Genomic DNA, 21765 nt, shown 5'->3' on the forward strand with positions numbered 1-21765 from the left:
AGAGTCCTATTTATCACACTATTTTTTTGAATAAAATGTTTAGGCCAGAGTTGTGTTTTTCTTTGAACAGTCTACATGAGCCAAGACTATATATATAAGAACTATATAGGCTATGCAGAAACAAAAAGAAAAAGGGAGTAACAACAAGTAACACAGAGCATTACAAAACATGCTCTGTCAACATCACTCTCATTGTTTGTGACCTTCTTCCCCATGTTGGTTAAAAAAATATGACATCAGATTAGATTATCCACATGGCCATCCCCAAGGTTTTTAATGTTCTATCCATACAACGGTCATGTCTCTTCTGAATTACCAAAGAGAAGCCATTCTTCAATACTGGAATTACATGGTTCTGGTTTCCATTAAAGTAGTTTGCTTCTTCATGTACACAGCTTTTAAATAAATAGATTTTTATATGCCATCAAAAAACAGAGACCTTAGTACATTATAGAATGGAAGAATCTTGACTCCAATATGACAGGCAAGGAACAATAGGTACATTAGAAATAAATAATATGAGGGCATATATTTTGTCTCCCAATATACAACTTTCCCTCCCAACTGCACTCAAGAAATGCAGAGTAAAATCAGAGGGAGGTTGGTCTAGCAGTAAAAATGTCTCTGAAAATGCTCTCAAGCCAACAAACAAGGAACCCCTGAATATGAACATACTCTTGAACTATTACAATTCTGAAGGGAAAGGTCAGCCCAATACACATCGCACTCTTCGGTACTTTTACAAATTTAACACCATAAGGCTCAACCTGAACGTGCGAGAGTCCATTTTAATTACTTTCTTCCTATCCCATCTGAAATATAAAGCAGCTGCTAATTTGGAGATTAAGCCTTGCTCTTAAGTCCTATCCAGGCCTAAATAGAGCCTTAATTTATGGAAAGTCAATATGATTTGGAACTGGCCTATTCCTGCCAAAATTACATTGAAAACAGAAGCTTAATTATGTGATTGTATACTAGACTCCAATTGTGATGCTTTCATTCAGGGATGGGCAATACACGGCCTTTATTTAGATGACAAAGTGCTCCATAGCCATTTTTATAAACTGGAAGATGTGTGTGCTGAGGGAAATTGTGGCCAAAGGACAGTAGATTAAAAGGGTTGAGACTATTTCCCTTGGCTAAGTTTTCCTTAACTACAACAATGGAAGTAAGATTTAGGTACTACTTACAAGGAGGTTTATATGGACTTCCACATGAACTCTAGTTTGGGTGAAACCATACCTTACTCGATTGACCATAGTTCCCTAAAACTGAACATTGGGTCTCTTTGTCCATATCCTTTGAGAGGGGCTAGGACTTGGGTCCCATCTACACTACTGTATAATGCAGTTTTAACTGCATTATATGGTCAGTTTGGACCCATACAATGCAAATTGAACTGCACTGAACTGAATTATACAAGTCTACACTACCATTTAAACAAGTTCAATGCAGTTAATCTGAATTCTGAAACTGCAGCATATGGAAGTGTAGATGGGTCTTGGATAGTGCCTTCTGCAACAGGAGATCTCAGAGTTTTCTTTAATGCACAACCTGGGCAACTGTCCCACACCACATGCTGGTGAATTTTCTCTTCTTGCCACCATGAGCAAATATTCAGCATCTGCACTGACTTTACAATCTTTTGTGGCTTGTTACTGCCTGACTCAGTTAGAAAACAAAGAAGACATGCTTTCTTTCTTTTTTAAAGTCATAATATGTGGAAAGTACAGTCTTGTTCCTCTGCACCCGAAAAACCAATTCACAATACAGTGGATTCATGAGTATTGAAGAATAGTCCATTGTGTATTTTTGCTCCATATGGGATTTTCATTCCAAACATGTAGAGGTTTATTTTAAGAATTAAAATTCCTTCCCTGCAAGAGGGCTGGATAGGTGAAATCCAAGTGTTTCCTCTCTTTCCGTCAATCTATGCATCATTCAAAAGCCATTCATTTCCCCAGCCCTACAATTCCCCAACACTGATCAAAGGAAAACTACTGGGCATGCCTCAATCACAAACCAAAGGTGCTCAGTCTAGTCAAGAGTTTGGGGATTCCATTAGAGAAAACTCCTTGGGGTTGCAAACCTGAAGGTGGACAGTGGAAATGAGCATAATACATTTACTTTGCATAGAAGCATAAAATCAAACTCATGTGTCATTACTGACAGCAAGGACACCAAAACTATTACAATCAAGAACTCCATCTGTTTGGTTTTCTTCCTGATAAGACATATCTAGAATTCTAAAGGACAGAGCCATGGAAACAGATAGGGCAAGAACTAGAATTTCTGAATGAACTCAAATTTAGCTCATCATACAAAAAAAAAGCCCAAGCAACAATCTCAGGTCATTAAAAGCTACCTCTCCCTTTTGTCCTCATTCCTACCCTTAAGGAACTCCATCAGGAACCATGTGGTCCTTCTGTTACAGGTGACATTGTGGAGTTGTGTGCAAATTCTTCTTTGATTTGCTGTGCTGTCTGCTATGTGAAGTCCAGATGCAAAGTGTTGAAACCACAGGGGTGGGAAGGAGTCCTAGAGAGGTATGGTGGGCATCAATGCAGAGGAATAGCCACTGATCCAGGAGCCTTGCCTCTGTCACTAGCAGCAAAAACTGCCAGGAGCAGATGAATATGTACAATGCTGTTTTGCAATCTGCAGCCTTGTCTCATGTTTTCCCCACCAAGTCCTCCACCACTTGATCCAGCTTCCTCTGGCATGTCCTCCATGAATCACTTTAAGTAGCTGGAAGAAACTTATGCTAATCTGCGGCTGACGATTCCAACCCAGGCTCCTTCCCTGTCCCCCAAGACTTGGCGACAGTCTGCTCATAGGGCGAATGTTGCCGAATGAAGGACAGAACAGCTTCTTTGGACAGCTTCTCTGGATCTTCCCTTTTTTGAGAATCGTGCACTTTGACGCCATCCCCCCATTCCCAGAAGAGGCGACTGAAGTAGCAAATACTGTGGACAAAGTAGACAGAAATTAGAGTGGACACCATGGCCAAGGTGATAAAAGAAGTGGTGGACATGTTGCATATAAACTTCTCCAATCACTACAACCTCCACTTAGACAAATCCTGGCATCAGGTGGGAAAGGCCAAAAGCTGTGGACAACTTTATATACACTAATGTATCACAACATACTGTTATTTGGTTAATTTGCAAAACCTGGCAATGATAGTCCTCAAGCACGATTTCCTTGTCCCTTTGCTGCTGCTACAGGTAAGTAAGGACATTGGAAGGCGGAATAAGGGAATGAGTACTCAGTTATTGCTCTGTTACTTCTCTACCACACTCCCCTATTCAACTAACCACACAAAACAAGCCCACTAGAAGATGTCTTTCAAAGCAGATAGGCATCTGAACTGAAGAAGGGCTCACATCCTGAGCTGGCTAGAAGGGCCACACTTAAGTAGGGATGTGCAATTGATTAAAAAATGTTTCAAAAGTCAATACAAAATTGGGGGGGGGGGGGCGGCACGGGGCGATGCTAGCACTTTGTTTCTAAAGTGTTTCTAAAATATCAGTGAAAAATGTGTTACTATAACGAGCAATGAAATTTCATTACTATTTCGTTATATATTAAATTACTATAATTGGGGAAAGTTCAGGGGCTCCTTTCTCCCTCATTTTTACAGCTGGAGTGAAACATGCAACAATGATAGAACACATTTACCACCATTAGCACACCAAATTTCAGAAAGTTTCACTTACCCAGGGATTTTTGCCGAATTTTCAAAGTTTTCATAAACACCATTTTTTAACAATAAAGAAAATCTGTTCCTAGTTTGCAAGTGTTATATTCTGTTTAATGGTGTAGTCTTTATTTTTAAAGTAGTTGTTCTACTCCAGTAACTTTGTTTTTGTGGCACAAACTTCATTAAATTGGTGGAGTTGCAGCAAGATACTATAGTTAAATGTGCTATAGCACAATGTCCCTCCGACAAATACAGAGTTTTCACAGTTTAATGAACTTTCCCCATGTTTCTATGATAGAACCAATTAGGAACTGGCATTTATAACCCAGGAACAAAAATCATAGTAAATACACCATCAAGGGTCATCTAGACCAACCCCCTTCTTCCAGGCAGAAGGGCACTATCCAAGCTCTTCTGACATGCAGTTGGAGGAGACTCCCAAGGGCTATCCATTTAGGGCCATGGTTCTCAACCTGTGGGTCCCCAGATGTTTTGGCCTTCAAATCCCAGAAATCCTAAGAGCTGGTAAACTGGCTGGTATTTGTGGGAGTTGTGGGCCAAAACACTTGGGGACCAAGAGGTTGAGAACTACTGATTTAAGGATTTCTTCCTAGTACAGATTTACTTACTTACTAGAGAAGTATCAAGTCAGTCCTCCTTTTTGCAGATTCAACATTTATTGGAACTGGCTGTGGCTGGCTGCTATTAGGGAGGGACACATTTATCTCCACTATCCTGATTGGTGCTTTCTGATGCTGATGCATTCTGGGAAATGTAGTTTATGGCAGGGCATTTTGAATTCTTTGGCATAGAGCTCCTCCTTTCCCAAACTACATTTCCCAGAGTTCTGTGGGGTCCCAGGAAACACTGCTCCCTCTTTTCCCCACTACTAAAGCTGACACTCCATTAATTTACAATGGAAAAACAGTGTTTTCAGCTTTGCTTTGCTTCCTTGCACTGAATATGAAACTGGCTTTGGGAGCCTTCCGAGATTTACAAAACTAAAATGAAAAAGTATGGGGTAAGTTTAGATTCTTAAATTTTTGGTGCGGATCACACCCACGTATTAGATATCACCTTCTAAGTACGAATTTAACGAATTTGATCCGAATTATGAGGACAAACGAAAAATGTACCCCTCAACTAACAAGGGAAGAGATACTTGGAGGAGGCAACCGCAACAATGGCCAGGAGCCAAAGGTGTCAACAGGATTTGGTGAAGACAAAGAAAGTATCTTCTTACCCTTCTACAAACCTAATTTCTGTGTTTTGAAGCGTGAGTTTAGAACTCTTTCACACAGACATTCTACATAGCTTCCTTCCTGCCATCTCTCCACCAGCAGATGAAGTCATTTTTACTTATGAAGTTTTTTTGAAGTGTGAATATTACCTTTGTTCTAATGCTTTGAAAGAAGGCCTAACTTTTTCAAGTTTATTGATCAATTCTTCAGATTCTGAGTACTAAAGGTCTGCTACAGCACGGACAGCTTTGCCAGTCAAATCTATAAATGGACATGGCTTTAACAGAAGCAGCTTTATTTTTCCCTCAATTCAAAGCAATAGAACAGATAACAGAAAGTATCCAACATACAGAAAGCAGAATATATTTTCAGGCTTCTGAGATGGTATGGGAAAGTAATCTCATAAGAGTCGATATAAAGGAACCTACAGGAGATTTTAGAAAAGTGCAACAGAGTAGACACAGCAGTAGCTCTCAACTGCTCAGCATGTTTGGTGTTTTAGATAAAGATATTTGGTGCATTCGGTTTTTTTAAATCCTTTCCTGAATCTCTCTTATTGGTCTGAGACAGACTCTTGAGCTCAGATTGTCCTCCAAGTTCAAAGTGCTATAATTTTGAAGAAACACTGAGTACCTAATTGGCCACAGACAGGGCATCCTTCGAGTCCAACAATTACTGGTATTTAATATTCACAGCCTATTTAGCTACACTGTCCTAGCAGAGCCGTATTAGCACTGTGACAAGAAAATAGATCAGTGTCTAATTACAGTCACATTAACACTCCCAGACGATAATGCAATACAGTACATCCATTACCAAGCTTCTTCCCATTTTTAGAGCTTTCATTCAGATTTCTGCTGAAATGCTATCATGAGATAAATGCAATGTGGGATGGGAGAAGGGGGAGCTGCTGTTTGCTGCCTATTTAGCAAGCTGAAAAAAGGGTAACTTAAAAGGGCTCCTACAAAATCTTTCAAAACCCACCAGTGCAAGAGAAGTGGGAGATGAGAAGCCAGTTTGATAGGATTTCCCAGGTCTCAAGGACTTTCAGATCAGAGAACTAATCTGACTTTTTTCATAGGCTTAAAAAAAACCTCCTGAGAATGAGATTCTCATTGTCTGCCCAATTCATGCTGTTAATCCTTCTTAGCTTTGGATATAATATAATTCTTATGTATTACATGTAGCAAACGTTACTGATAAGTGTTGTCGAAGGCTTTCATGGGCGGATCACTGGGTTGCTGTGAGTATTCTGGGCTGTATGGCCATGTTCCAGAAGCATTCTCTCCTGATGTTCCGCCCAGATCTATGGCAGGCATCCTCAGAGGTTGTGAGGTCTGTTGGAAACTAGGCAAGTGAGGTTTATATATATGTGGAGTGTCCAGAGTGGGAGAGAGAACTCTTCTCTGTTTGAGAAAAGTGTGAATGTTGCACTTGACCACCTTGATTAGCAATTGAAAACCTTTGCAGCTTCAAAGGTTGGCTGCTTCCTGCCTGGGGGAAGCCACTGAAATCCACAAGCATGTGGACAATTTCAACAGAAAGGAGGAAACCATGAAAATGAACAAAATCTGGCTACCAGTATTTAAAAAAACTCTAAATCAGGACAGTAAACAAGGGTGCCTGCCATAGATGTGGGTGAAACATCAGGAGGGAATGCTTCTGGAACATTGCCATACAGCTCAGAAAACTCACAGCCACTGTTACTGATAAGTCTTTTGACTGAGAGACAGTCCCGTCGACATTTTCCTCCTTATAAATAGCAAATAATTTATCAATATTAAATTTATAATATTGTTTATTGAAATGAATAAAACAATAAAGTTACATATTGTGCAGGAAAAGCACAATCAAAGCAACCCCAATAGAAGGACATCCAGCCTCTGCTTAAAAGACCTCCAAACTGGTGCTTTATGACAGCAAAACCAGGGATCCTCAGTGAGTTACTGAAAGAGTAAGCCTTCTCTTCCTACACAAAGTGATCGCAAAGCAGATGTAGTAACTGATATGAGAAATATGTTGTTGTCGTTGTAGGCCTTCAACATCTGATGAGTGTAAAGCAAATATATGGTGCTTTTTTGGCAAGATGTGTACTTTTGTCTCCCTCTGAAGCTGAGAGAATGTGACCTGCCCAATATTGAACTGTGGGTTTTTATGACAGATACTCACTGAAATGGTGCAACAGATTCTGCGGGAAGCTCATATGTGGAAGTATGTGTTGTCTTGTTGAAGAAAAATTTCCTGTAAGAATTTTTGCTAAATGCCATGGTCCAGGGATCTGTGAAGAAAAGCAAAGGGATCAGATCAAAACTAGAAATATGTACATAAACATAGAAACACAAACAGCAAGTTTATGTGTATGTTCAAGAACATGACTGCTGACATGTGCACTCATCCACTGTAGGAACACTAAATCAAGATCCCACATATTATTATTCTCTCCTATTTACTCAGGAAGATCCTGTGTGCAAACTACTATTTAGACCAATTCTGGGTGCATCTACACTGTAGAATGAAGTCTATCTTTACTTTATCTTCCATGGCACTAAGCTATGGAATCACAGGATTTGTAGTTTTACAAGGTCTTTAGCCTTCTCTGCACAAAGAGTGCTGGTGCCTCACCAAACTACAAATCCCAGGACTCCATTTCATTTGGCTGTGACAAGTAAAGTGGTATCAAACTGCATTATTTTGACAGTGTAGATGTACCCTCTGACATCACATTTACCATTGGAGAAATTTGGAGGGCATCTGGAAGAGCATTTTAAAAACTACCTCCCTACTCTGTTATCACATTTCTTCCATTCTAAGACACCATTGATCATAAGATGCACACTAATTTCAGTACCACCAACAAAAAAGTGTAATATAAACCTTTTTTTTAGAGATGTTCATATGGGGGGAAAGTGTGTCCTAGAACTGAAGAAATATAGTATTCTTGCTGAAAATCCATTGTAACAAGAACAATATTGTGTTGCCGAAGGCTTTCATGGCCGGGATCACAGGGTTGTTGTATGTCTTTCGGGCTGTGTGGCCATGTTCCAGAAGTATTCTCTCCTGACGTTTCGCCCACATCTATGGCACGCATCCTCAGAGGTTGTGAGGAAAAAACTGGGAAGCCAGCATTAATGTTTCAGTTAATCACCCCAATTAGCATCTACAAACCCACAAAGAAAATCCAACAAATGCTACGGTCAGCGAAGGACAAGAGGGATCCTCTCTCCTCTGCAGGAGTCTACAGCTGCAGCTGTGGACAAGTATACATAGGGACCACCAAACGCAGCGCCCAAACAAGAGTCAAAGAACATGAAAGGCACTGCAGACTAATTCAACCAGAGAAATCAGCCATAGCAGAGCATTTGATGAACCAGCCTGGACACAGGATATTATTTAAAAACACAGAAATGCTGGGCCATTCCAACAACTATCATGTCAGACTACACAGAGAAGCCATTGAAATCCACAAGCATGTGGACAACATCAACAGAAAGGAAGAAACCATGAAAATGAACAAAATCTGGCTACCAGTATTACAAAACTCTAAAATCAAAACAGTAGATTGGAATCAACACTCTGAGGGCTAATGACTGAACAAAGGATGCCCCCAAGCAAGAGACATAAACCTTTCCAATGCTAATTAGGGTGATTAACTGAAACATTAATGCTGGCTTCCCAGTGACAAAGGACTCTTGCCACACCCTGGACACTACACAGATATATTATTTCCTTTCCTTACTTAGTTTATCCATACCTCACAACCTCTGAGGATGCCTGCCATAGATGTGGGCGAAACGTCAGGAGAGAATACTTCTGGAACATGGCCACACAGCCCGAAAGACATACAACAACCCAAGAACAATATTCTTTGAGAATAAAAAAAAAAAGAGTTCAATTTAACTTTTCTTAAAATATCAGAAGTCCCCCAACAATGGCCAACACACTTTTTGGTGCCTCAAATGGTAGCCCTATTTCTGGGTATATATAACCTATAGATTCCAAAAATTGCAGCAGTTTTCCCCTATCAGCTCTAGTTTTTGAGATACAGGCCATGTACCACTCGCCATCTGCTCATCCACAAAAATCATACTAACCATATCTAAGAAACTAGAGTCTATCAAATGTAATTTTCTGAAGCAGTGCTTGAAATAATCCCAGGAACAGGCCTAAACACCAAGATAGCAATCATTTTTGGAGGGTTGAGATATGTTATCAACATTGCTCCAACAAAGTGTGCATATTCCAGACTTCGAACATGATTGTCATAGCAGACAGGGAAGGAAAACCTACCACTGACTGTCCGAACGATGTACAATCCTGTGGGGACAAAGTGCCGGTCATCACGGCCAGTGTAGGACAGCCGCAGTATCCCACTTGAGCTCTTGGTAATCTTCATCTCTAACCTGAAGGACCAAAAAATATATGTAGAGAGGGAGTGTTCAACAACTACAAAAACCAGCAAGCTACAAAATAGCAGTTGAATATTATATCAATCCCCATAATGTGCATGTGTTCAAATTGCTAATTCTCAAATGTAGTGAATTAGGCCCTAATCCCTAAACATGGTGAAAAGCTTGTTTAAAAAGCCATGTTTTTAGGTGTCTAGAGAAAACTTGAAGAGTGGGGGCTACCCTGATCTCTTTAAGGAGGGCATTCCAAAGCCGAGGAGCCACCACCGAGAAGGCCCTCTCTCTTGTTCTCATCAACCGTGCTTGAGATGGAGGTGGGATCGAGAGGAGAGCCCACGCCGGTTCATTGGCGGGTGGGGGGGATGCGGTCTCAAAGATAGATTGGACCATATAGGGGTTTGCAGGTAATAAATATATGGAGAGGGCGAGTCCATACACACAAGGTGGAGCACATTGGAGAAAAGGTGGAACAGAAATGCAAGTTATGAATAAATAAAATAAGGCATCCTTTCTGAGAACATACCTCAGAAATATTTTTTCCATATCTTCTAATCGGTACACTTCCTTCACTCTGGTAAGAAAAAAAAATCAAGATATAGTTAACAGATTCATCCTCATTTCTGTTTGGAACCAAAGTTATATAAATATTCTGAATTAAAAGATTCTAGAAAAAGAGGAAAAATATGAAATTGTTGCTGAGGCCCATCCTTCTTTTTAAAATCTAGTAAGGTATTCAAATGCAGCCTCAGCAACAATTTCATATTTTTCCTCTTTTTCTAGAATCTTAAATTCAGAATATTATTGCTACCACATTTTCACAGTTCAGTTTAATTTTCTATATAGGAGCTATCTGATATTTCTGTATTTTTATAGCAACTTAGAAATAATTTATGGCAAGGTAACCAGTAACAATTCTGCTCTGAACCAGCTGACCATCAGCCACTTGAAGTCACAGTTGGTGAGGTTCACCCGGAAGGTTCAGTGTTATAATGCCATTTCCTGGTAATGCTTTTAAAAAGAAGGATGATGTTACTAGACCTCATGCCCAAGTAGAATAGGTGAGAAGAAAAAGATTTAAAAAACCTAGAAGACAATTTCAAATCGAATCTCCAAACATCCAATGGTCAGCATTCCCAGGAAATGGCATTATAACACTGAACTTTCTGGGTGAACCTCACCAACTGTGACTTCAAGTGGCTGATGGTCAGCTGGTTCAGAGCAGAATTGTTACTGGTTACCTTGCCATAAATTATTTCTAAATTGCTATAAAAATACAGAAATATCAGATAGTTCCTATACAGAAAATTAAACTGAACTGTGAAAATGTGGTAGTAATCAGCAAGTTTTACAAAAGTTACTTGCTCACCTTTTGTTCAGAGCTTAACTGACTGCTCTTTCCTGTGGTCTGACTCATCCACCTCCTCCGGCCACCACAAATTTACAGTACACAGAGGCATACAAATAGTACTATACAGGCAGCCCCCGGTCACTAATTCAATATCCTGACAAATTGAACAATCTGTTTTCCCAGGTTTTTGAAAATTGAGTTTAATATGTGAGACCATCATGGCTCTGTCCACACAAAATCACCCCAGAAATCATCAAGGATCTTAGGGGTCTGACTCACCTGACTGGGTTCATATCTGGCCGGCTGGGTTTAGAGACAGCCTTCACAAACTTCTCGGCCAGCTGAATTCTAGAGAGAAAACGAGAGAGATATCAACAACAACAACAATAAATGTATTATCCACGGCTCGAGAAGGGTCCATCATTAAAGTTGCTTTGTTATTAACTGCTGTGAAGTTGACGTCGACTAATGACACTCCTATAAATGCAATTTATGGTCCTGACGATAAGGACTTAACACTCATAGCTAAGGACTGGTTCGGCATAGCTTCTGCAGATTTAACACTTTTGCTCATCTATTAAAATTCTTTGATTTGGGAAAGTAAACAGAGGCATTGGCACTTTTTCAGTAAAAGGAATCCTGTGATCTACGCATAAATTGTAATATTAGCTTTTGAAAAAGTTACCTTTTCTACCACCGACCATCCAGTGAAAAGTAATAGCAAGTTACTACAGCTTGCCCACAGCTGGCATATTCCAAAAGGAGAGGTGGGTAATAAATAAAAAAGTTGCTGTTATTCTAGTGGCAGACTACATCATTTTGATTAGGGGTTGTGGGAAATAAAGTCCAGCATCTCTGGATTGGAGAAAACTGCTATGCCACATTCTGAAGCTAGACAACTCTCACAAGTCTTCCCACTCTACTTCAACTACTCTGAACAAAAAAAAACACCTGTTTAACCAGCACAAGTACTATCATCGCACTGCAAAACACTAATAAGCAGGCTATTCCTCAAACTCTACTTACCGCTGATTGAAATGTTGCTCTCTGACATCACTGCCATTTAGTACCAAGGCATCCAAGATATGGATGGCATTAATTTTTCGCTGTGCTTTCCCCTACAGATAGAAAAAATGGATGCCATAAGAAATGTTACCATAATTTTTAAATAGAACACATGTAGCTGCTTTTTCAGTAAGAGAGAGTACATAATTTTTAAAAGAAGTATCTCTTACAAATTATGCTCACAAAAACAACAGCCTTCTATTAGTAACACAGCAGGTACTCACATGCACGCAACCTTTGGATTGCAAATCACCTTGAGCTAATATGTGAAAGATGATGGAAGCTGGGGTTCAGCAAATTTGGACAGCCTCATGTTCTAGCCTATGTAGTTTTCAAGTTTATACATAATTAGCAGATATACCTGGTATTGCCTAGGTGTCAGAGGGGCCACTGCCCACTTGCTTTCCTCCTTCTCCAGCTCTGAGAAGGCCTACCCTCACAATGTCCACATAGCAATGCTCTAACAAAGGCAGGCAGGCTTTCTTTATGGCTCTTCCTTCCCATCCTTCCTTTCACTCATACACCTTCTCCCTCTTTTCTTTTTTCCTTCTTCCCTCATGCACACTCCACCTCTTCTTTTTTCCTTCCTTCTTTCTTTCCCTTCTTTTTCTTTCTTTCTTCCCTCCCTTCCTGGTACCATCTTTACAAGAAACCCCAGCCTGCTGATGGAAGGAATTAATCCCCTTCTAAAAGAAAAACAGTCTGACCTCTCCTTTTAGCTCATGAACAATCTCCACAGCCAGAAGAGTGTCACGTGGCAATTCTGTTTTCAAGTCCAGTTTAGTCCAGCGATCTGATGGGCGACCAGCCCAAGTATATATCTGAGATTTCTGCATATAAACAAGCACAGACCAGGCAAGATTAGAATCCAAACAAGTTCATCAATCGAGACACATACTTTTGGATAACAGATGGTACTGGGATGACAGAGAGACAAGAAAGACTTCTCCACAGTGGGATGTATTTAAAATTTACAATTTATAAAGACTGTCAGTAGCCAGGGGAGAGGGGATGCCCAACATTATTCAGCTTGTTTAGAACTAGCTTCTTCTCCTCAGGAGTGACACACAAAGTCACAAAAGAGAAAATAATAATGAGAATAACAGGATACATCAAGTGTACACATATAGTTAATCTGTTTATTGAACAAGATATGTATATCAGAGAAAAAGAAAAAAATTGGTAAAGGAAATCAAGTGAAAGAACTGCCTTTCAGTAATGTTCCAGGAAAAAGATTCCACCTAAACATTAGGAAGAGCTTCCTGACAGTGAGAGCTGTTTGGCAGTGGAATATGCTGCCTCAGAGCGTGATGGAGGTTCCTTCTCTGGAGGTTTTTAAGCAAAGGCTGGATGGCCATCTGTTGGGAGTGCTTTGCTTGTGCATGGTAGAATGGGGTTGGGTTGGATAACCCTTGTGGTCTCTTGCAATTTTATGATTCTATGTTAGCCAGAAAGTAAAGTATATTTGTTCTGGAATATACACAGCAGAAACTGGGAACTAAATGAAATTCTTGTGTTGATTATAATGTTTTTGATATACTGGTACTTCCTGATATATTTAATTATTATCACTTACCCCTAGGGCCAGAAGAAACTTCTGTTCACCTCCTGATACCATGCATCTATAATCCAATACGGGACGGATCTTATCCAATGTTTTTAAGTTGAGAGGTGTTGGTTTGTAACTGAAGATCTCTATGTCAGCACCCTGAAGCAGGAAAAATATAAGACTGGAGATTTTATCCCATGCATCAAGGTGACCAATTGTGGGAGTATTTTTGCATCCATGGACCTTAAAAGGCTGCATTTATCCAAACCCCACCTGCCTAAAAAGCTGAGGCATTTTCACCATATTCTGGGGACTCCCTATGCTATTTTAGCAATTGGGAGATTTTTCCAATTAAGAAGTAAAGCAGAAGTCAACTTCTAATTTAATTTCTGATTGGGAAAAAGCCTCCCTTGGGCTTAACATGCCTAAGGAGAAGAATGGCAAAATTATCCACTATCTGTTTGAAGTATAGGATGGGCTTTCAACTAAAAAACAAAGCAAATGCCACCAGAGAGTGAGGGGAATTCACCTTCCCACTACCGCCATACAAGAATATTGCAAAAACTGGCATTATAAGAATATTTCTGTTTTCTATTTTTGCATTCAGTGATCTATTCTAGCATATGAATACTTTCTGTGGAACACAAGTCTTTCTAAGAGAAAAAATATATAAGAACAAACTTTAGTTTGTATAAATTTAAGGAATGGTTTAAACAGACACATTGCATCACAAGTGTGTGTGTGTATGTGCCTCCAAGTCACCAATCAACACATGGTGACCCCATAAAAGTTTTCTTAGGGAAAAAAATACTCAGAAGTGGCTTTGTCAGTTCCTTTCCATGAAATGCAGCCTAAAGTACCAGCAGCCTTCCTTCCAAGAACCAACCACACCTGACCCTGCTTAGCTTACAGTCCTATAATGATATGCCACCATTTCATCTGAGCATACGGAACAAAGAAAAGCTGAAAGACTCACCTGAATTAATTCAAAGAACTTGGACTTTGGATCTGAAGACGATGGAGCAATTCGGGCCTGGTCTGGTATCTATTACAGTCAAAGAAACAATTAAAATATAGAAGGCTTTGGTTTTCCCATACAATCATTACTTGTCATCGTTTGCTCATATTACTGCATCTGTACGTAAAAGACACACAACTCTACTACTCCTTTCCACTGAAATCCAAGGAAGCCCTATGGATCCTGGACCAGTGCCTGGCAGCTATGATGGACTGGATGAGGCTAACAAGCTTTAGCTTAACCCAGACAGACAGAGGTCCTCCTAGTCAGTTGCCTGTGCTAGACGGGGTTACATTTCCCCTGAGGGCACAGGTCTGCAGTCTGGGGATTCTCCTGGATTCAGCATTGACACTTTAAGCTCAGTTGTCGGCGGTGGCCAGGAGGGCCTTCGCATAGTTAAAGCTTGTGCACCAGCTGCAACAGTACCTCGAAAAGCCTGATTTGGCCATGGTGGTCCACACCTTAGTTACATCTAGACTGGATTACTGCAATGCACTATATGTGGGGCTGTCTTTGAAGACGGCTCAGAAACTGCAAGTGGTGCAAAAATTGGCAGCCAGGCTATTCACTAGAGCTAACTATAGGGAGCACACGATGCCCTACTAAAGCAGCTCCATTATATCTTGATAAGTTTCCGGTCCCTAGTCAAAGTGCAGGTTATTACCTACAAAGCCCTAAACGGTTCGGGTCCTGCCTATCTTTGTGAACACACCCTCCCCTATGAACTGGCAAGGGCCCTAAGATCTGCCGGGGAGGCTCTCCTTTTGGTCTCACCACCGTCTAAAGCGCAGTTGGTGGGGACAAGGGAAAGGGCCTTCTCGGTGGTGGCCCCCCGGCTTTGGAACGCTCTCCCCAGGGAGATTAGGCAAGCCCCCACACTGTCCTCCTTTTGTAGGGACCTAAAGACCCAGCTGTTCAAACAAGCTTTTGAGAACACTTTGTCCCTAGTCAATCTATGAATTTGTTATGCAGGCTTGCACTTTATCCCATGCCCTTGCCCCATGGTTACAGCTCTTCACTTATTCCCATTCCCTTTCCCTATTGTTTACAGTCTGGCCATGTTTACATTGCTACCGCCATTGACGGATGAGTGCTGTTTTATTCTGAGTTTTATGTTGTTGTTTACATGCTTATATATTTTATTCAATTGTATTTTATATTGTGTTTTATTTCATCTTCTGCTTTTTAGGCACCTTGTGCCTTGTGTAAGACACCCTGAGTCCCTTTGGGGAGATGGTGCTGGGATACAAGAATAAAGTTGCTATTATTATTATTATTATTATTATTATTATTATTATTATTATTATTATTGCATATATAAGTGATACATAAGTACTACAGAATATTAAAAGCAAAAGCTGAGGCAAACAAAAGTTGAAAGATTTAAGTTTTATAAGAAAAATGTAATGGAACTTCTTCTATCAAGCTATTGTTGGATCAAAACTTTCCTCTTCCTCCAGTAATATTGTAATCCTGCCATTCTTTCTTCCTCATGAATAGAAGAATACAACACAGACTAGTAGGGGGTTTCAAGCATTATTACAGGCAACCCATGTTGCTTTTGTACACACCTCCAAAATACCCACAAGATTGGCAGTTCATTTAACTGTGAATAATGAGACCAAGAATTCCTTTTCAAAGAATTTTTTTCCTGCAATACATAATTAGCCCACAAAAATATTGCCACTAAAAACGCACACAATCCCAGATTCATGTGGAGACAAGCTGGGGCTGAACTTTTTTCTTCTTCTAAAATGAGTTGAAATTTTTATTTAATCCTATAGCATTATCAGTACGATAATCCAATTTTCAAGTTTAGGGAGAGATGATCCACTTTAAGTATTCTAATTCTTTAGGATATCTGAGAGTTCTCTGGAGTATTCCAAATATCTATTCTATTCATAGTTTGCAGACACAACACATGTCATATACAAACAACACTGTAGTATTAAAATTTAGGTTCATCAATCAAGAACAATACCACACCATGGTTCTTTACAAACAATCATTGACTTCATTTGAACAACTAAGTAATACAAATGTTAAACTAGATAGAATCTTTTTGTGCTCTTATAAAGAAAAGACAGGATATGATTATCAAAAGTTTCCACAGACAGGTTCTCTACCACAGAGCTTGGAAAAGTTTCTTTTTGGTACTAAAATATCCAGAATGCCTCAGTCAGAATAGTCCCTTGCCACATTGGCTGAGCAGTGCCATTAGCTGGAGTCCAACAAAGTAAAACTTTTTATGACCTAGGAGCTCTGAAGGGAAGATAATCATTTTGCCCATATTTGGAATGCAAGAATCCTCCCCTTCCTCACCCCATTCCTATATTTTAAAAAGATGACCAGAAAAAATATATATGGTTACACTTCTCTATTCCATGGTATTACTTACCCCCCAGAGCCGGAGGCATTCTTTTCTGATATCAGCCTGTCGCGGTTCATTCAACGTCCTACAAGAACAAAGTTTACTAAGTTTTGCAGCAAAATGAATATAATAAATCTCCTAGTGCATCTTATTGAGAGATTTTGACTTTCCATTCACATAATAGAAAAGTTTTATGTGTACATAGTTTTTTTTGGCATAGCAGCTATTTTTAAAAAATGAGACTGTTCATGATAATGATACAGATTACAAGTAGTATACCTAAGTTAACATCTGACAACGAAGTTCATATTTACAATGCGTTTTTACATTTACCCATACTTCCTCTTTGATTTATGTCTAACTGGGAGTAAGTGAAAAGTTGGAGAAACACAGACAATAAGTGTCAGGTTGCAGCAGCATGTCTGCAGTAAACAATACAATAAAGCCTGAGCTGAGAAAGAACTGGATTCTACTATAGCCTACAACAGGCAAAAGAAGTAGAAGCTACCTCCAAACTCCCTTATTGAACTTATGTTCAATACAAAGCACAGAGAAAAGGGGAGACCAAATAAGCCTGTCTTACCAACTCTCCCCAACATGTTAAGGAAGACAACTATATATGGCTGGTCAACAAAATGGAAATTGTAAAAAAATCCCTGGACATATTCTGAAAGAAGGCTTCAAGTGGTCTCTCAATGGTTCAAAATGTTTGGTTTCCTTTATGTAAAGCTTAGCTGACTTGATTGCTTTCTGTCATATGTGCATATTGTTAGTTTGGAATAAACAGTTTGTTGAAACATGCTGAACTGATCTTTATTTTAGTGTAGGAAGCTATCCCTGTTTTTCCCGTTATTTCTAATTTTCTGTTGAAGAAGCCATGTCCAGGAATACATCTATTTTGTTAAAGCAGACAGTACTTTGTAGTTCAAAATAATTACAGATTGTGAACATGGGGAAATCATGGCTCTTTCTCAGAGTAAAAGAAAATGAATTTCTGTGGGGCACAAGAAATGGATCTGACTTCCAAGATACGTTCTTTTAATAACTTTCTCTGAATTCAGCCCTTTGCACACTCAATTTTCTCCATACCATGTTTAATTTGGTACACTCACAGTTGTATACAGTAAGACTGATTCTATAACAATTCAGGCAACACAAACTTTTTGCCCCAGCAAAATGCTTAATTTCTGCTCTCAGACAAACAAGAAAACTCTTTTACTCACGTGTCTTGAACAAAAGCACGGATTTTGGCCAGCGCTTTAATCTGAACAGCACAGAGTCTGAAAGACAGAACAAATTAATTTTAGAAAAGATGATGTGACAGACAGACTTCTTATCTGCAAGTGTGGCAAATTAGAAAAAGCATGAAAAACAAACAAATAAATCACACTACAGAATAAGGCAGAATTGCCCAAATTAATGAGATTTGATATAACACTACAATGATATATTTCAGGGATTAGGAAGCACTTCATTAACACTCTTCCTCCCAACGGGTGTTTAAAAAAACTACTCTGTTGTAATTAAACTGTGTCTGTTATTGTTTTGTTTGGGGAAGCCAAGATAAGATAAGGATTTATCTGGTGAAATACACTAGACTGAAAATAAATATTCAGAGTTTTTTTATGATTAGTTACACTATATGCTCATGTATACGTTCAGAAATTTTACTCAAAAAAATCAATCCAAACTCTGGGTCTACTTATACAAAGGTCAATGTGAGTACTGTGTCTTAACTCTTCTGAAAAAAAGAAAACCTCCCCTTTTCTGAATAGGGTGGTGAAAGCAGGGGATTAGTTCATCCTGTAAAAAACTAAAAAACACTATTGACCACTTTGCTCTCTCTGCCATGGCACCGCCTCTGGCCTTTTTGAATCCCCAGGTGGGGATGCAGCAGCAAGGAGGAGCAGCAGTGCCCCCCCTCGAAGGTTGGTGTTTTCCTCTCTTTGCAGAATGATTCCTGACTTACCCATTGGTCATATCTAAAGCCACAATTTTGACTCCAAAACCTACCTAAAAACTTATACATGAGGTCAACCTACATATGAGTGCATACAGTACTTAAACTATTATACCACTACAGAGTAGGAAAAGCAATCTACTCAATTCTACCCCAATCTCCTTGGACTAAATTTACAGAAGAGTAGAAGTTCAGAATGAACTAAATATATGTATTTGCCTGTCTCCAACTTGGCCTGTGGAGGCCAGAACTTGGGAAACATTTTTGGGATGATAAATTCCCAAATTCCCCGTTGCAATCCTGGGACCCTGGATTCTAAGTGTAGAGCAGACAAGGAAGGATAGAAGCAACACTAGAAAAATCACTTCAGTGTTCTCTCATTGACATTCATTTAGTCTAAACAACAGAAAAGTGTGTCTAATAAAACACATTAGTCAGGTTTTTTTTACCTGTGAACAATTCCCAAATAAAAGACTCTCAAAGAAATAATGTTTGTAAATAAGGTAGCACGAGAAAAGTCACTAAGAATACTAGTAAAGTCAACAAAACCCTTTGCTTTCTCATATAGTTTCTCTTGTTTTGTCATGTTCTGTCTTCAACCCACCTTTCATTTGATCTGACCATGTAATCATAGAAATCATGGTCACCTTTGATGACTTCCAGGGGGACAATGAGATTTACATCCTGGTCTCTGCTGCGCAGTTGGTTGAGTCTGATATTCACTGTGAAAAGGTAGTCTCTCACCTCATCAGTTCCAGACTTCAATCCACGACACACAACATATCTGCAGGACAAGACAGGTTCTATTTGTTTATACAACATCACGATTGATTGGTACATTTAATTGGCCATCTATACCAGTAACAGAAAGTGCCGTATCATTTTAGCACATTCAACCATATACACCAGGGACTCCAAAACCTGAATCCCTTCCATGTTCTTACATCACAACCTACAACACCTATGGGTATGCTGATTTGGGATGGATGGAATTTAATAATAATAATAATAAAAAAAAAACTTTATTTATACCCCGCCACCATCTCCCCAATGGGGACTCGGGGCGGCCAACATGGGGCCATGCCCAGAGCAATACAACATAATAAAATATAGAAACAACATATCATAACACCATTTAAAATACAATAAATAATAATAAACAGAACATCAAGAAATCAAAAAAACAATAAAGCAAGGGCAGGCCGCGTGAACACAGAGATAAAACCCGGAGTGAGAGGGACAGAGGAGTACTCCACTATGGGCAGGGACATTTGGAAGGGGTAATCTAGAGGATAGATGTTCGGAGGGGAGTAATATGGAGATATATGACAGAAATTACTCACCGAAAGCACAGCGGAAGAGCCATGTTTTCAATTCTTTCCTAAAAGCTAACAGAGTGGGAGCTTGCCTTATTTCAGTAGGTAGTGAGTTCCACAGTCGGGGGGCCACAGCAGAGAAGGCCCTCTCCTTGTACTTACAAGGCGAGCCTGGGATATAGGCAATGGTGATAACAGGGCCTCCCCGGATGATCGCAAAGAACGGGCAGGTTTATGGAAGGAGATACGGTCACGGATGTAGGGTTTCAGGTTAGCATGCCAGAAATCAATACTTAAATCACAGGTGGGCAAACCCTGGGGAAGCAGGGACTGATCTACCTTCCTGGGACCTGCTTTGAGTCACACCAACCTCAGAATAAAAACATAGGAGGGATTGGAAGTTATTTTCCTGTTTGTTTTTTGTGGGGGGGGGGGAGCGGGACTTGGGAAAGGTTGTGAAGAAACAGTCGTGATTATGCTACGTTATCAGAGTCACAGCTCACAAGGCAAACAGCAGAAATTTGTACAACAATGCCAAGGTCAGTGCTCCAAAGACAAAGTTTAAATAAGAACTGATAAGGATAGTCCAAAGCCATAGTCTTAAGTTCAATTACTGGAGTCAAAGCTGGAGAATTACAGGAGCAGGTTTATTGTTTCTTTTTTTGTTTTTATCCTGCTTTTCTCCCACGAGTGGAACTCAAAGCCACAAACAAGTGGTTAAAAAAATTCATAATACAAAGCATAGCAACATCCCCCAAGCCAAGCAAATAAACAATAAACCAACACATTATAAAAAACATTACAAAACCGAAATAAAATAAGCATAATAAATAACAATTTCATTATCATTAAAAATCCCTGGGCCTCAGGCCACTGAGGTAATCCTTAATACCTTTTACTAAAAAAATCTCGTAGCTCCAAGTCTTTGGTCATGTAAGCACTGCCAGACCGAAATAGCCTGCTTATTAAGGGTTATCAGGAAGGCCTGCTTCCAAAGCAAAAGGTCAGTAATGAGGGGACAAACACAGCTCTTTGGGGAGGAAGTTCCAGAGTTTGGGACAAACAATTTTTAAAAGCCAAGTGTCCAGGAGTAGCAGAGTCTGGGCTCAGTCAGGGAACAATGACACTGACTACCACAACAAGCCTAAATATGACAATTAATTCTTTTATAGTGTATTTTTTCTCTGTGAGAATGGGGGCAGAGCTGGAGAAATATGGCGCATGTAGCCCATGAACCACAGGATCTCCAACCCTAGCTTAGACAAGTATCCACTGTTTTGAAAGACAAGAAAATTGGGCACACCAGCAAGCCCAAAATGAGCTGCAGTATCCTTAAGCCACAACCCTGTGAATGCTAGTAGTGCATTCCACTAGACTCAGTGAAATTTAGAAAACTCACCACAAGACTGTGCTTTTAGAGCAACTGTGGAACTGTGTGGAGGGGCTGAGGGGGCAAAAATTCCAGGGGCGTCTAATTAATTGGAAAGGAAGAAAAAATGCAATTTTTTCATGTTAGTATTCTCCTCTTCTAAGCTTGGAATATTAATTCAATGAAAAGAGTGAATACCTTGTTAGAAAGCCAGGCCCTTTCTATTATTTTGCTGGCTCTACAGAAGTAATTTGCAACAACAAACTACACAGAAATTGCATTGTTAATGATTCTATCACTTTTTGAAGCTGGAACTCAGTGAGAGCTACAGCCAACCCCTATATAGGGAGTGTGGTTGCAAAAATTACATCATTATTGCTTCCAGGAGACTTCAATTAGGCTTTCAGGAAACCTTGCTA

At 39.7% G+C, this 21765-nt stretch overlaps 1 protein-coding gene across 3 annotated transcripts in view; it reads right to left on the reverse strand.

Annotated features, from left to right (window-relative positions):
* Window positions 1-241: 241 nt before the first annotated feature.
* cmtr1 (cap methyltransferase 1) overlaps window positions 242-21765 on the reverse strand; it is a 38634-nt gene continuing 17110 nt past the window's right edge. For all 3 annotated transcript variants that reach the window (XM_003215915.4, XM_062973709.1, XM_008125135.3), the window contains exons 13-24: window positions 19266-19445; window positions 17925-17981; window positions 16729-16786; window positions 14289-14357; window positions 13340-13471; window positions 12471-12593; window positions 11725-11816; window positions 10978-11046; window positions 9874-9921; window positions 9232-9344; window positions 7114-7222; window positions 242-2966 (exon numbers count right to left, since the gene is read on the reverse strand). In XM_003215915.4, coding sequence (XP_003215963.2) covers window positions 2765-2966; window positions 7114-7222; window positions 9232-9344; window positions 9874-9921; window positions 10978-11046; window positions 11725-11816; window positions 12471-12593; window positions 13340-13471; window positions 14289-14357; window positions 16729-16786; window positions 17925-17981; window positions 19266-19445 — 1252 coding nt within the window. In that variant the 3' untranslated portion in view covers window positions 242-2764. The remainder of the gene's footprint in view (window positions 2967-7113; window positions 7223-9231; window positions 9345-9873; window positions 9922-10977; window positions 11047-11724; window positions 11817-12470; window positions 12594-13339; window positions 13472-14288; window positions 14358-16728; window positions 16787-17924; window positions 17982-19265; window positions 19446-21765) is intronic.

Source organism: Anolis carolinensis, chromosome 1 (assembly GCF_035594765.1).
Source record: "Anolis carolinensis isolate JA03-04 chromosome 1, rAnoCar3.1.pri, whole genome shotgun sequence".
Taxonomy (NCBI): Eukaryota; Metazoa; Chordata; class Lepidosauria; order Squamata; family Dactyloidae; genus Anolis; species Anolis carolinensis.